We start from the raw sequence: 12,318 nt of genomic DNA, 5'->3' as shown, positions 1-12,318 counted from the left end.
GGCCCACACGTTCAACTCAGACCACTTATCCTCTTACTCTCTACACAGCTTGTAAGGTGCAGGCCACCTGCTGTAACCCCCGCCCCACAGCCTGCTGTACACACACACACCATCTGCTGATGCTGCGCACGCACATGCACGCCTGCACACACACACAGCCTGCTGCACACGCGGCCCAGAAGGTACGCACCACTTGCTGTACGCAGTATGCCCTCCCCCACTGCCTGCTGGATGCACGTGCACATGCAGAGCCTGCCGCACCCCCTTCTGCACACACAGCTCGTACGGCACAGTGTGCTGTCCACGCTGCATCGCACACTGCCTTACACACGCACACGGGTACCCACACACCTGCAGCCCATGATCTGCTGCGTGTCTGTGACAAGAGGAACAGGGCCCCCAGGACAAGTAAGAAACAGCTCAGCCCTGCTCCACAGCCCCACCCTGCCCCCTTATTCTGTGCCCCTTTCAGAATGTGCCAGCCACCAGGGCCCCACCCATATCTATGGCAATCCAGCCTCCTCCTAGGGCTTTCCTGACCACAACTCTTCCTGGCCTGGCCCCCCTGCCCTGGTAAATCCATGACCTCCAGGCTAAGCTCGGGACCCTCACTATTCCCCACCTCCTGGAGGGAAAGGCCCAGAATGAAGGGCTGCCTCCCCTCCCCCCATGCCTCCCCTCCCTAGTGAGGGAAAATGTCAGATTCCCTGTCTCAGTGGCGGCAGCAGGCGGGTTGGAGGGGGAGTGATTCAGCCGCCGCCTCAAGAGTGCAGAGCGAGAAGAGCTTTTCCTGCCATTACCCGGCGAGGGAGAGGCTGGCGCGCTAATGGCTTCAATTACCACTCAGACAGGAACGCCGGGCGGCAGGGACCCTGCTCATCACAGTCCAGGACAGGCTCACCCCAGCCAGCCTGCGCTGCACACCCCCAGCCTGTACTCGGGCCTGCAGGGGTGGCGAGGCACAGCACTGGCCACCCCAGGGCCACCACCCGGGGCTCGCCCGGCCACACCAGGAACAGCAGCCCTGCTGCGCAAGCAGGATGTGGTATGGGGTGGCAGTGTCCCAGAGGCTGCAGTGGGGGAGGTCCAAGAGCAAGGTGTGGATGTGGAGCAAAGCAAGGACAGAGGGCACCGAACGAACTTGTGGGCCAGGGCTCCCTTTCCAGGTGCACTGATCCCACATCTGAGTTAAGCAGATCCCAGATCTGAGCTAGCTCGCCCAGCCCAGGCAGCTCTGAACCACTGGCTGGAGCATCCGGCTCACAGTGAGCAGGTACACACAGCCCCTGTGTGTGACAGGGTAAGGGACTCAGCCCTTATCCCCAGCCCCTAAACCAGCTTCACCTTTCTCTACCTCTCTTCAGACCCTACGATGGCCTCCCAAGAATGACCCTGGCTGGCTCTCGTCCAGCAATCCTTTTGCCCAGTTCCTGCAAGCAGCCCAGCTGTCCTGGCTCTCCTAGGAGAGGTGGGGCAGGGGTGGCCAACTGGGCTACTTCCCGCTTCTTTCTGCCAAGCTCAAAGCTGGTCAAGGTTATACAGACCAACTGAGCAGGTCAGCATTTTGTCTTCCGGGTGCTGTTTCAGGTTCGGGAGGGGCTCGCTCAGGTCTGCAGCTCCACCTTCTCTGTGGGAGCACAGACAGGGCAAGGACCTGCCTCACACTCTTCTTGCCTCATCTCACACTTCCCACACCCCAAAGGCACAAACTGCCCCTGAGCTGGAGGCTGTTTGTAGCTCAGTGGCACAATGTGTGCTCAGCATGTGCAAGGCCCTGGGGTTCAATTTCCAGCACCACAAAAACACAAACAAGCACAGAGCCCTAAGCCCTGAAAGAGAACTCTTTGCCTAGAAAGGCCCTTCCCGATGCAGACTGCTGCAAGTTTGGGTAAGTCCTCCTCCCCGAGGCGCCAAAAGACCACCTTCATCCCCACCGGCCCTTCAAATGATCGTGCTGGTAGGTAGAGTGAGAGCCCCTGAGACCGGGAACGTGGGGCTCAGGAGCTCTAGGAGGACACCCAAAAGCCACAGTTCTGGCCTTTCTGTCACCATCTAAATGCCAGGGAAGGGAAGATGGCTCCCTGCAAAGGTAGATGCCAACAGGGGGAAGGCACTATTGACATACCTGCCCCCATTTCAGAGTTTGGAAACTGAGGCCAGAAGTGGCACAGAGAAGCCTCAGCCCTCTGGGCTCCTGCCTCTCAGTATGCCCAGATGGAATGGACAGTAAGGACAGCACCACCTAGACCATGCCAGGCAGCATGGAAGCCAAGTATCACCCACTCACATGTCTAGGCCTCAGAATACAACATCGAGCCCAACAGCAGTAGCCACACACACCGGAGTCCTGAAGTGCTTACCACACTGTATTTTAATCCTCTAAACCAGCTGGGACACAGGGTATTTCAGTGTATGTGCTGCTGAAGCAAGCATACAGGGGGGGATTACATCCCTGTTTGCAGACGGAGCAAATGAGACTCAAGTATAGTTACTGGTCCAAAGTCACACAGTGATGAAGTGGCCCAGAGACCCCGTCTCAACTATCGTCCTCTTATGGCCCCTCGAAGCTAGAGGGCGACTGAAGCCTCTGTAGAGCCCACGGATTCACACAAGACACAGATGCAAGAATTACTGAACAGATGCACGTGTGAACACAGACAGCCACAGTGTGAAAGTGGCCAATGTGAAAGGATGTTCAACTGCTCCTATAATCAAAGAAATGTAAATTAAATTGAGATGCCATTTTTTGCCTATTAACTTGGCAAAGAATTTTTTTACCGGTAATTCCCAATGCTGATGATGATGTGTATAAAAAAGGCTCTCTTATACCTTGCTTGCCCGGAGTATAAACTAATACAATCTAGAAATAGTGAAGGCTTACAAAATGGATGTGCCAGGCCAGGAATATAGCTCAGTGGTGCAGCACCTAACGGCAAGCACAAGGTCCTGAATTCGATTCCTGGTACCAAAAAAACCCAGATTCTTGTTTAAGAAAAAATGCATGTGCCCAGCCAGGTGTAGTGGTATATCTGTAACACCAGCATCCTGGGAGGCTGAGACAGGAGGACCACAAGTTCAAGCCTAGCCTCGGCAACTTAAACCTGTTTCAAGATAAAAATAAAAAAAGTTGAAGATGTAACTCAATGCAAGCAGCCTGGGTTCAATCCCTATTACCACACACACACACACCACCACCACCACCACCGCCCCCCAAAGAAGTGTGTGCCTTTGGCCTTGTAATTCCACTTCCATGAAGCTAGAGTAAGGAAACAGGTGAATACCCCTACCTTCAAGGACATGTATAGCACCTGATTTATAAAAACACAAAGCTGGGAACAACATGTATCTAACAATAAGGAAATAGCTAGAGACATTAGGTTACTTCCAAGTGATAGCTTACCCACAGCCATTAAAAATAATAATGCAGGAGCCTAGCGTGGTAGCACACAGCTATAATCCCAACACTCAGGAGGCTGAGGCAGGAGGACTGCAGTGAGTTTGAGGCCAGCCTGGGCTATGTAGTATGTTCAAGGCCAGCCTGAACTACATAGGAGACCCTGTCTTGAAAAGACAGACAACAAAAATAATGCAGAGCTGGGCATGGTGGTGCATGTCTCTATTCCCAACACTGGGGAGGCTAAGAAAGGAAGATCATGAGTTCAAGGCCAGCCTGAGACCCTGTCTTAAAACACACACACACACACACACACACACACACACACACACACACACAGATTATTCATCAGCAAGACAAATGTTTACAATACATTAAAAAAAAAAGCTAAGCCAGGCGTTGTGGTCACACCTGTACTCCCAGCACTCTGGTGGTTGAGGCAGGAGGATCACAAGCCTCAACAACTTGTCAAGACCCTGTATCAGAAAGGAAAAAAAGAGGCTGGGATATAACTTAATGCAAAGCTCCTAACTTCAATCCCCAGCACCACAAAAAAAAAAAAAAAAAAAAAAAAAAAAAAAGGAATAAATGAACAAAAGAAAGAGGAAAACAATCTATAAATCACTGAGTGGTATGATCCTGTTTTTTGTATGTTAACACATACCTGCATGCACAGAAAATGGGCCACAAGAAGGAAGATAAGAACTGACTGACTTCTTCCTGTTTATTTTACTACTATTTTATACTTTCCAATTATTTATTTAGTTTTTTACTTTTCAATTTTTTAACAGTGAGCAGGTATTGGTATTGCACTTAAAAAAGAAAGCAACAATCAATGCTGTATTTTGAAAATACACACACACGTGTATTGAGACTGGCGAATCCACGGTGGCTAAGGTCTACTCGGGCCATCCCTGCTTCATCTGTGCTTCCCCATGTCTGCAAGAAAGTGCTTGCTTCTCAGCCTGACCCTGTTGGGGTCATCTCTTTCACCTCCATACTCAGGCTGAAGTGCTCTTCCCTCTTCTTCCTATGCCTGCCTGTACTCCCAAACCCCCACTCAAAAGGAACTCCACCCTGAACCAGAGTTCTCAGAAAGCTCCATTCTCCTTCGCCTCTGGGCCGCACACTTGCGTCCCAGCTCACCCTCCCAACTTCATGACTTGACTCTGGTGAGACGTCCTGTGTGCACCAACCCTCCGAGCTCTTCCTACAGAATTCACTGGACACCGAGTGCCTCAAGAAAAGCACCTTGTAGGATGACCTTCTGGACTTCAAGGTAGTCCAGGTATGTGAATGAATAGCACTGCCAAGTGAGAAAAGACACTAAAATCCACAGACAGAGCCATAGTCCCCAGCCTAGGACCCTTGCTTATAGCACAATAAAGTATACTGATACTTACAGCCAGATTCTACACGCAAGCATTATTCACTGGCACAGTCACAAAACCCAAGGGATACCCAGCTGCAGGGCCACACCTCAAATCGGACCCAGAACCCATCAGAGCAATGGCAGGAAGACCCAAAATCACCATGCACACAGCTGGTTTCAGCATAAGCCAACCCAGGCCTGGTCACTGCTGACTTTCATCCACCCCCAGGTGGCCAGTCGTCCAGGGCCTAGGCTGGATGGCTCTCCCCACACCTCGGTCTACTCACGCACCACGCCACGTCCTGACGGTAGATACCTTCAAGCACTGAGAGTTTGGCACTAGTGTTGATCTCGCCCAAACTGTTGGTGGCCGTGCACTCGTAGATGGCTTCATCTCGCTGTACCCGCAATGGTTGGATCCGCAGCACTGACCCTGCCCCGTCATCAAATTCAATTACCTGTCAGAGGACACAGAAGTGGTCACAGCCTACTGCTGATATGAGGACCTACTCTGAACAGCCTCCCTCCCACTTCTGAAAGACCTACAAGGGAGGGAGGGGAGGAGACTAAGAGGACTGGGTACAGGACCAAACGGAAGAGGGGGCAGACCCCAAACCCTGCCTGCCCTGCCCAACCAGGGATGCACCTCAAAGCGCTGGGAGCTGACTTTCTTCCCCTTCTTCATCCACGTGATCCGTGGCTTGGGTTCACCAGTGGCTTGGCACACAAAAGATGCCACCCCTCCTGAAAGCCCAGTCTGGTCCTCAGGGACCTTAACAAAGACAGGTTTGCCTGGAAGAGATGGAGACACCAAGTTATCACAGCATGGTCACAACAGGCAGAGTCAGTACTGTAGGCAGCAGATGCAGGTGGGGGGGACCAAGAAAGACTTCTAGAGAAAATAATGACACCTAACCTTTATATAGTGCTTAATGTATACCAGGCACTTTTGGTTTTTCTCCGGTACCAGGAACCGAACTCACGACCTTGCACTTGCCAGGCAGGCGCTTTTGCCGCTGAGCTAAATCCCCAGCCCCTATACCAGGCACTTTCAAAGAGCTGAATGTTTAACTCTTTGAAGCCTGTGAAGTGGGTGCTATAATTACTGTTTATAGGAAAGAAAAATCAAGATGCAGAGAGGTTACAGGATTTGTCTAACATGACACAGCTACCAAGTAGCAGAGCATAATCTGAATGGACCCCAGGGTCTCAGTCTGGAGTTCCTGCTTCCATCACCCATCCCTGTTACTCCATGCTCCAAGACAAGGTACGTTGAACAGCTGCCCTCTAGGATGAGCCCCACCATCTCCCAGAGCCTGTCCCCCAACCTGCTCTTCATCTGGGTGACAGCACTTCCATCAACCCCAAAGCTCAAGTCAGAAACCGTGACTCCTCCTCAACCCCCAGCCCCCACACGCCCGCCATCCCAAAAGCCTAGACATTCCAGCTCCTAAGTATCTCTGGATGTCTTCCCAGGTAAATGCTTTCCTGTAATCCGCCCCTCTCCACCCCGCCCTCTGCTTGGTTACTGCGTTAGGATAGACTAGATGGCTCCCTGAGGCCCTCTTTCTCCAGGAGGCAGGGAAGGGGGAGAAAGAAAGGGGCTCAGACACTGCTGCCACACCCGTGTCACTCTGGTACACACACCTGGAGGAGATCACAGTCCCTAACCCAATACCCAGGGTCCAAAGCCAGAGAAATCTGACTCATTAAGACGTGCTAATGCCTCATTCATCCGGACAGTAGATCCATTTCCTATTAATCAGCCAATGAATAGCTTCAGGAAGGGCTAATGCCATGAGAAGTGACCTTTCAGACCCTCTGCTCCATGGCCATGAGCTCATGTCTGGCTTGGATCCTGGCAGAGAAAGAGTCTTCACCAAGCCGTCACTCTCTACCAGATACTTCTATCTCGTCTAGTCTTTCACCCTTAATTGAACTCTGCTTTATACACTCAGAGCAGTCTAGTCACTTGCCCAAAGTCACAGAGCCAGTAAGCAGCCTATCTGAATTGAATTCAGCCTTGCCAAAGCCCAAAACAATTGGCACAACTTGTCCACCACGCACAGGCCTCTGGCTTCAATCCCTAGTGCCACAAAAGTAAACAGTAACACCTGGCACAGAACAGGCCTCGTCAAGAGCAGGGCTACTGAAGTCAGGCCAAAGAAGGCGGAGGGGTGAGTGCAGGTGAAAGAGGCAAGAGCATGCACGGGCGGCCGTGTGAAGAAGACCGGACGGGGCTGGCAGTAAAGATGGCGGGGTCTGTGTGCGTGTGTGTGCACGCGCGCATGTGTGTGATTTTTTTTGAAAGATGATGTTTAAGTACATTCTGCAATGACATCAAACAAGCCCACGAGGGACATATACTATCCCCACTTCAGAGATCGGGAAACAGAGACCTAAAGGGTTTAAGAACTGGCAACTCAAGCCAAGCACATGGTGCGTACCTGTAATTTCAGCACCCTGGGGTGCTGAAGCAGGAAGACTGCAAGTTCAAGACCAACTGAGGCAACTTAGCAAGTTCAGTCCTCAGTGCCTAACCACCCCCGACCCAAAGATTAACAAGTCAGAGTGAACTAGGGTAGAGCCAGGGTCTGACCAGCATTCTAAGTCCTAAGCTAATCATGGGCACCTAAGGCTGCCCATTCCTAGTGACACGGGTACAGCAGGCACGTGCAGCTGGCTCAGGGAACCAGGGCAGGTTGCGGTGTGGGGATGGCTGCAGTGGGGCAACAAACACAAGCCTGCTGGGGACCAGGTCATGAGGATGACCCAAAGGTTCCAAAACTCCTGCTTGCCTGGCCCTTGCCCCAGCTGCCTGGGAGGGAGGTCTGCCCAGTCTGTGGTCCACTGTCCCCCCGTCAGAGGGGTCCTCTCAGATTCCACAAGGGGCATCTGCCCCCACACCTGAGGACCTCCACACAGCAGCTCCGTTTCCTATCTGCACTGCCACCACCTCTGTCCATGTTGCCTTAACAAGACACCCCACTGGTTTAATAAGCTGTTGTCCTTGCTTCTGGTGTCACCCCCTAGCCCAACCTCCTCAATCCTCCTTTAAGCAACCAAAGAACAGACAGCCTCAGCCTGATCGAATCCCTCCAAAGGCTTCCCACAGCTCTCATAAAACAAAAAAAGTAAACTCCTATAATGGCAGACAAAGCCCTGCCAACTCTGACCCAGCCACCCTCCCCAGAGTCCTGGCTCAGGAGTCCCTGAAAAAGCAATGGCCCCTATGGCCTAGGGGCCTTTATGCAAGCTGCTCCTGCTGCAAAACTCTTGGGCAACCTCTTTACCCGCTACCTCCCATTCACCTTTCTCACTTCAACTTGAACATCATCTCCTCAGAAAGCCTTCCAGGCCCCCGTCACCTCCAACCCGCCCATTAGCTCAGTACTTAGTGTAGGCTCCCTCTGCTTCCCAGCTCAGTCACAGTTTGTGCATGTGTGAGGTCACAGCTTTTGCCCTCAGTTTATTATCCACATGTGTCAGGTTCTTTTTCCACATCTCGAGTGAGTGTTCAATAGCTATTTCGCACATACAACATAACACAGACCTGTTCTGTTTCCTGCCCTGGCCCAGGCATCTGACCCAGTTCCTGGCATACAGAGGTTCAGAACAGAAGGAGACAAGAAGAGGGTGATGCCTTCGGCCCCTCACGCAAGCTGAAATCCCTGAGCAGAAGTTCCGCACTGGCTCCAGTGTCCAGTTCTTGTCTCAACGTGTCGCAGCCCGAAACTAGAGAGACTGGAACCTGCTGAACCAGAAAGGCCTGCGAGGCGTTGGGGGTGGGGGTGGGGCGGGGCCTCCCTGCCAAACAAAGAGCAGAGAGGCCTGGGAGGAGAGCCAGACAGGGTCACCCACAGCTAGGAGGGAAAGGCCGGGGAGCTGTGTGGAGGCTGAACCGTGTCCAGGACCTGGCCATTGAGGAGGCAGCACTACGCCCTGCCTCTGGAGGCTGGACAAGAGCCAGCACCCTGCCTGGCTAGCTTACCCAAGGCCTAATGGGCAGAGCAGTCCCATCCAGTGCAGCCCCAGGGCAGCTGAGCAGGCTTCTCCTCTTGGCCAGGCCTCTCCCTGCTCCCTACCCAGTGCCCTTGGTTCCACACCAGAGCCAAAACCCAGCCCTTCTCTTCCAGGACTCCCTTCTGGCCCTGGTCCCTTTGGTTCACCAGGAGATCTCTGGGGAGTTCGGCAGGACTCCTCCCCTCCTCAGTCGCAAACCCAGGCTCAACATTTGCCCAGAACTTGCTCCTACTAACCTTTCCAGCCTCACCACTTTTTCTCTTCAGACAAGCATCTTTCGAGCACTTACGATAAAGAGCTAAGCACCATGCTGAGAACACACCTTGGACCCTCATGGACTTGCCATCCCCACCCTGGCCATCCTTGACCTGCCAGGCCAAGGGCACCTCCTTGCTTTTGCAAGTGATCTGCCCTTATCTGAGACTGTGGGAGCCTCCTCTGTGTCCCTCAGTTGGGTCTCCCATACCAGGATGGATCACACCCAGTGACTGGACGATCCCTAGGCAGGCGGGCAAAACCAGGCTATTTTGACCACTCTGCCCTGTGCCTGCCCCACAGGAAGGTGTTCAGTGAAGTTCTGAATAAAACTTCTGAGACTAGGTCAAAAGGGTACCATCTGAATGTGCCAGGAGGGGCTGTCACAGTGCTCTGCTGTCACCCACCTGATTTGCTCATGCAGCTTGACATTGTCAAACCCAGGCCACTGACCCCTGGGTGGAAGTGACCCTAGAAAGGAACTAGCCTGGAATCAGGGAGGTACACCCTCAAGAGGTTACAGGACTCCAGCTCTAGGAACAGCCAACTGGGGCACCTCCAAGGCTCTTCCACAGGGAGACTGACTGCTATTTGGTGCCTTCCCTGAGGAACACATATTCACTGGTACACAAACAGCACCAGAAAGCAGAGTGCAGACACACAGCGGTGAAGAGTGGCAAGGCCAGGTGGAGCTCCAGCACGAGCAATTTCTGAGGTCCTGAACCCCCTAATGAGTAACGAGCGCCAGTGACTGCTCCTGGTCCCCTCCCCAAAAGGAGGCTATTCAGAGACAGCCCTGGTTTTAGGAGGTCCTGGCCTCCAATAGGGGGAGCACTTACTAGGCATCAGGTGAACTCACTTAACCTTTCCAGGTAGGTGTGATTACCTCCATTGTGCAACAGGAAAACAGGCCCAGGGAGAGAAAGTATCCTGCAGAAAGTTGAAGGGAGCAGAGTCTAGAAGGGCCACCCATAAGCACAAGGGGTAGAGCACTGCAGAACCCAGACGCAGCACTCGGCCGTGCAGGGAAGGGGAAATCACAGAAGAGACACATTCTCCACTCTTCAGGCCTTTCTCCTGTGTATCTGCAGCTCCCAGCTACTACCCACCCCTCTAGCCACCAGGCATTCAGCTCCAGTATCTACTGATCCCAAGTAACCAGGCCATAACCTGGGCCCCACTCACATTTGGTCCTCAGACACCCCTGCTGCAGTTTGCAGTTTCTCACTCTGATTTTCTCAAGGCTCTTCAGAGACGCCCAGGGGCATTTCTATTTCTTCCTCCCAATCTCCCCTCATTATGCAATATTCCATTAGCAAATGCCCACTCACTTTCCAGGGTTCCCTCTTCCAGGAAGCTCTGCAACATCCCGCCCAAGATGCTTAGGTCATTGTTTGTGCCAGCACTGCCCTAACTTGCACCCACTTTGTAGCTGTCTGTTCCCAGGCCTGCGCCCCAACACTGTGGGTCCTGCCCGTGGCAGGCCTGTGTGAGTTCCTTGTGGCCCAGTACCTGGCATGAACACAAGATCAGCAGAAACCTCTGTCTCAAGCCAGGACCACCTCTGGACCCCCAGCTCTTCTTCTCTGAGAAGCCAGAGCCTGGGCTGGGGAGCTGACTAAATGGGGACCCAGCCCCACGTGGGTTGCATGCCCAGGTCTCCATCCACGCTGACTCTGCACTGATGCTGGGCCTTTGGGTTAGCTCCTGGCAGCTGCTTCTCCGCTCGCTTTCCTCCACTCCCTCCAAGGCCAGGGCCCCCATTCATTTGTCTCGTTAAGAGGCCTATAGAAACACATTTGTCCGCTCCGCGCTTCACTGCTCTGGTCGTCAATTCTCAGGGCGCCTGCCCTGCTTTCTGCAGCAGCCCTGTGCATATCTGGCGGCTTGCCCCTAGTGAGAAGTGTCCCAAGCCCAGACCAAGCCTGGTCATGGTTAGGGGAGAGACCCACAAGTGAGGGCTGTGTAAGGCAGGCCAGTAGGGTAGACCCTGACTCCCAGGGCTGGGTCACCACAACCCCAGCGCAGGCTCCTGCCCAATGGCTCTCTGCCCAGCAGAGTGTCCCGGTCACGTTCCTGAACCCCCCACCTTGGCCAAGGCAGATTTCAGCTTCTTCAGCTGGCTCCTACCTTCAAGTCCCTTGTCTCTGGATTCTGGTCTTTAACCAGCAAGGATAACCCTGGAAACCTGCTTTAAGAACTGTTCCACCTTGCCCCACCTCCAACTCCTACTGTGGTCCTGGGCTGTTCTACCCCTTCTCTTGTTTGCCCATCACATTCCAGGCCCCGAGCTAGACAATCACTTGAATGCTGACCCACAGTCCAGTGGTGGGTTGAAAATGAAGATCCAGGCAGACTGCCACAACTGCACAATGAGAGGGAAGGACAGAGGAAGAACACAAAACCCAGGCTCCTGGAAGTAACAGGTGGAGGGAGTCAGAACTAAGCAGGTGAAAGGCAGGGAAAAGGTTCCGAACAGGAAACAGAAAAAACGAGGAAGGCCTAGATGCAAACCTCATGAACAGCCAAGAGTAATCGGTGGGGGTGCAGGTGGAAGGAGACCGTGAAGGCTGAGGTTGGCAGAGGCTCAACAACGCCTGGCCTGGAGAAGGGTCAAGACCCGAAAAGCAATGGGGGAGTGGAACGAAGGAGTTTAAACCAAGGAGCGACTCCACGCAGCTTTCCTTCTGCAGCCTTGCAGCATGACTCTTTAGACTGCAGAACAGACTAGGAGGAGACACCAGAGGCAGGTGACATGTCAGGAGGCTGTTGCAGGCTGAAGCCCAAGCAAGAGCCGAGGATGGCTTGGATGAAGGCGGTGAAGAAAGAGAAGTGGATGCATGCCAAAGATATTCAGAAGGTAGAGACAACAGAATGTGGTGATGGCTGAGACGTGGGATACAAGAGAGAGGAAGCTGGGAGGAGGCCCAGGTTTCTGACTTGGTGGCCGGGTGGGTGGTAATGCTACCGACAGGGAGAATTCGGGAAGAGGGCGGGGGATGGGAATGAGGGGTACAGGTTGGGGGTGCTGGGTCTGAGGTGAAGGGAAGGCAGTTCTTCTCCCAGGATGCAGTTTCTTAACACTGAACTAGGCATCCTCCCTCACCCTCTTGGGCTCTGAGGATGTCTGGGTGGGGGTGGGGAAGCACAGGCAGCCCTCTGCCGTCCAAGGGCTGCTGACCACACCTGGATGAGCTTTCACTTCCCTGCCAGAAGCAGAGTCACACCCAATGAGGTCTTCTCCAACCTGCCTCTGCAGGCTCAAGCTTTCTCC

At 53.3% G+C, this 12,318-nt stretch overlaps 1 protein-coding gene across 5 annotated transcripts in view; it reads right to left on the bottom strand.

The window, feature by feature from the left end:
- The window catches only part of Ptprf (protein tyrosine phosphatase, receptor type, F), an 89,082-nt gene that overhangs the window by 62,132 nt on the left and 14,632 nt on the right, over positions 1-12,318 (bottom strand). For all 5 annotated transcript variants that reach the window (XM_005410662.2, XM_005410670.2, XM_005410663.2 and 2 more), the window contains exons 4-5: positions 5,413-5,558; positions 5,083-5,224 (exon numbers count right to left, since the gene is read on the bottom strand). In XM_005410662.2, the coding sequence (XP_005410719.1) occupies positions 5,083-5,224; positions 5,413-5,558 (288 nt within the window). The remainder of the gene's footprint in view (positions 1-5,082; positions 5,225-5,412; positions 5,559-12,318) is intronic.

The sequence above is a fragment of the Chinchilla lanigera genome, unplaced genomic scaffold (genome assembly GCF_000276665.1).
Source record: "Chinchilla lanigera isolate Chin_1 unplaced genomic scaffold, ChiLan1.0 scaffold00136, whole genome shotgun sequence".
Classification (NCBI taxonomy): Eukaryota; Metazoa; Chordata; class Mammalia; order Rodentia; family Chinchillidae; genus Chinchilla; species Chinchilla lanigera.
Note: the sequence above shows the minus strand (reverse complement) of the source record. Positions and strands in the feature narration are given on the sequence as shown.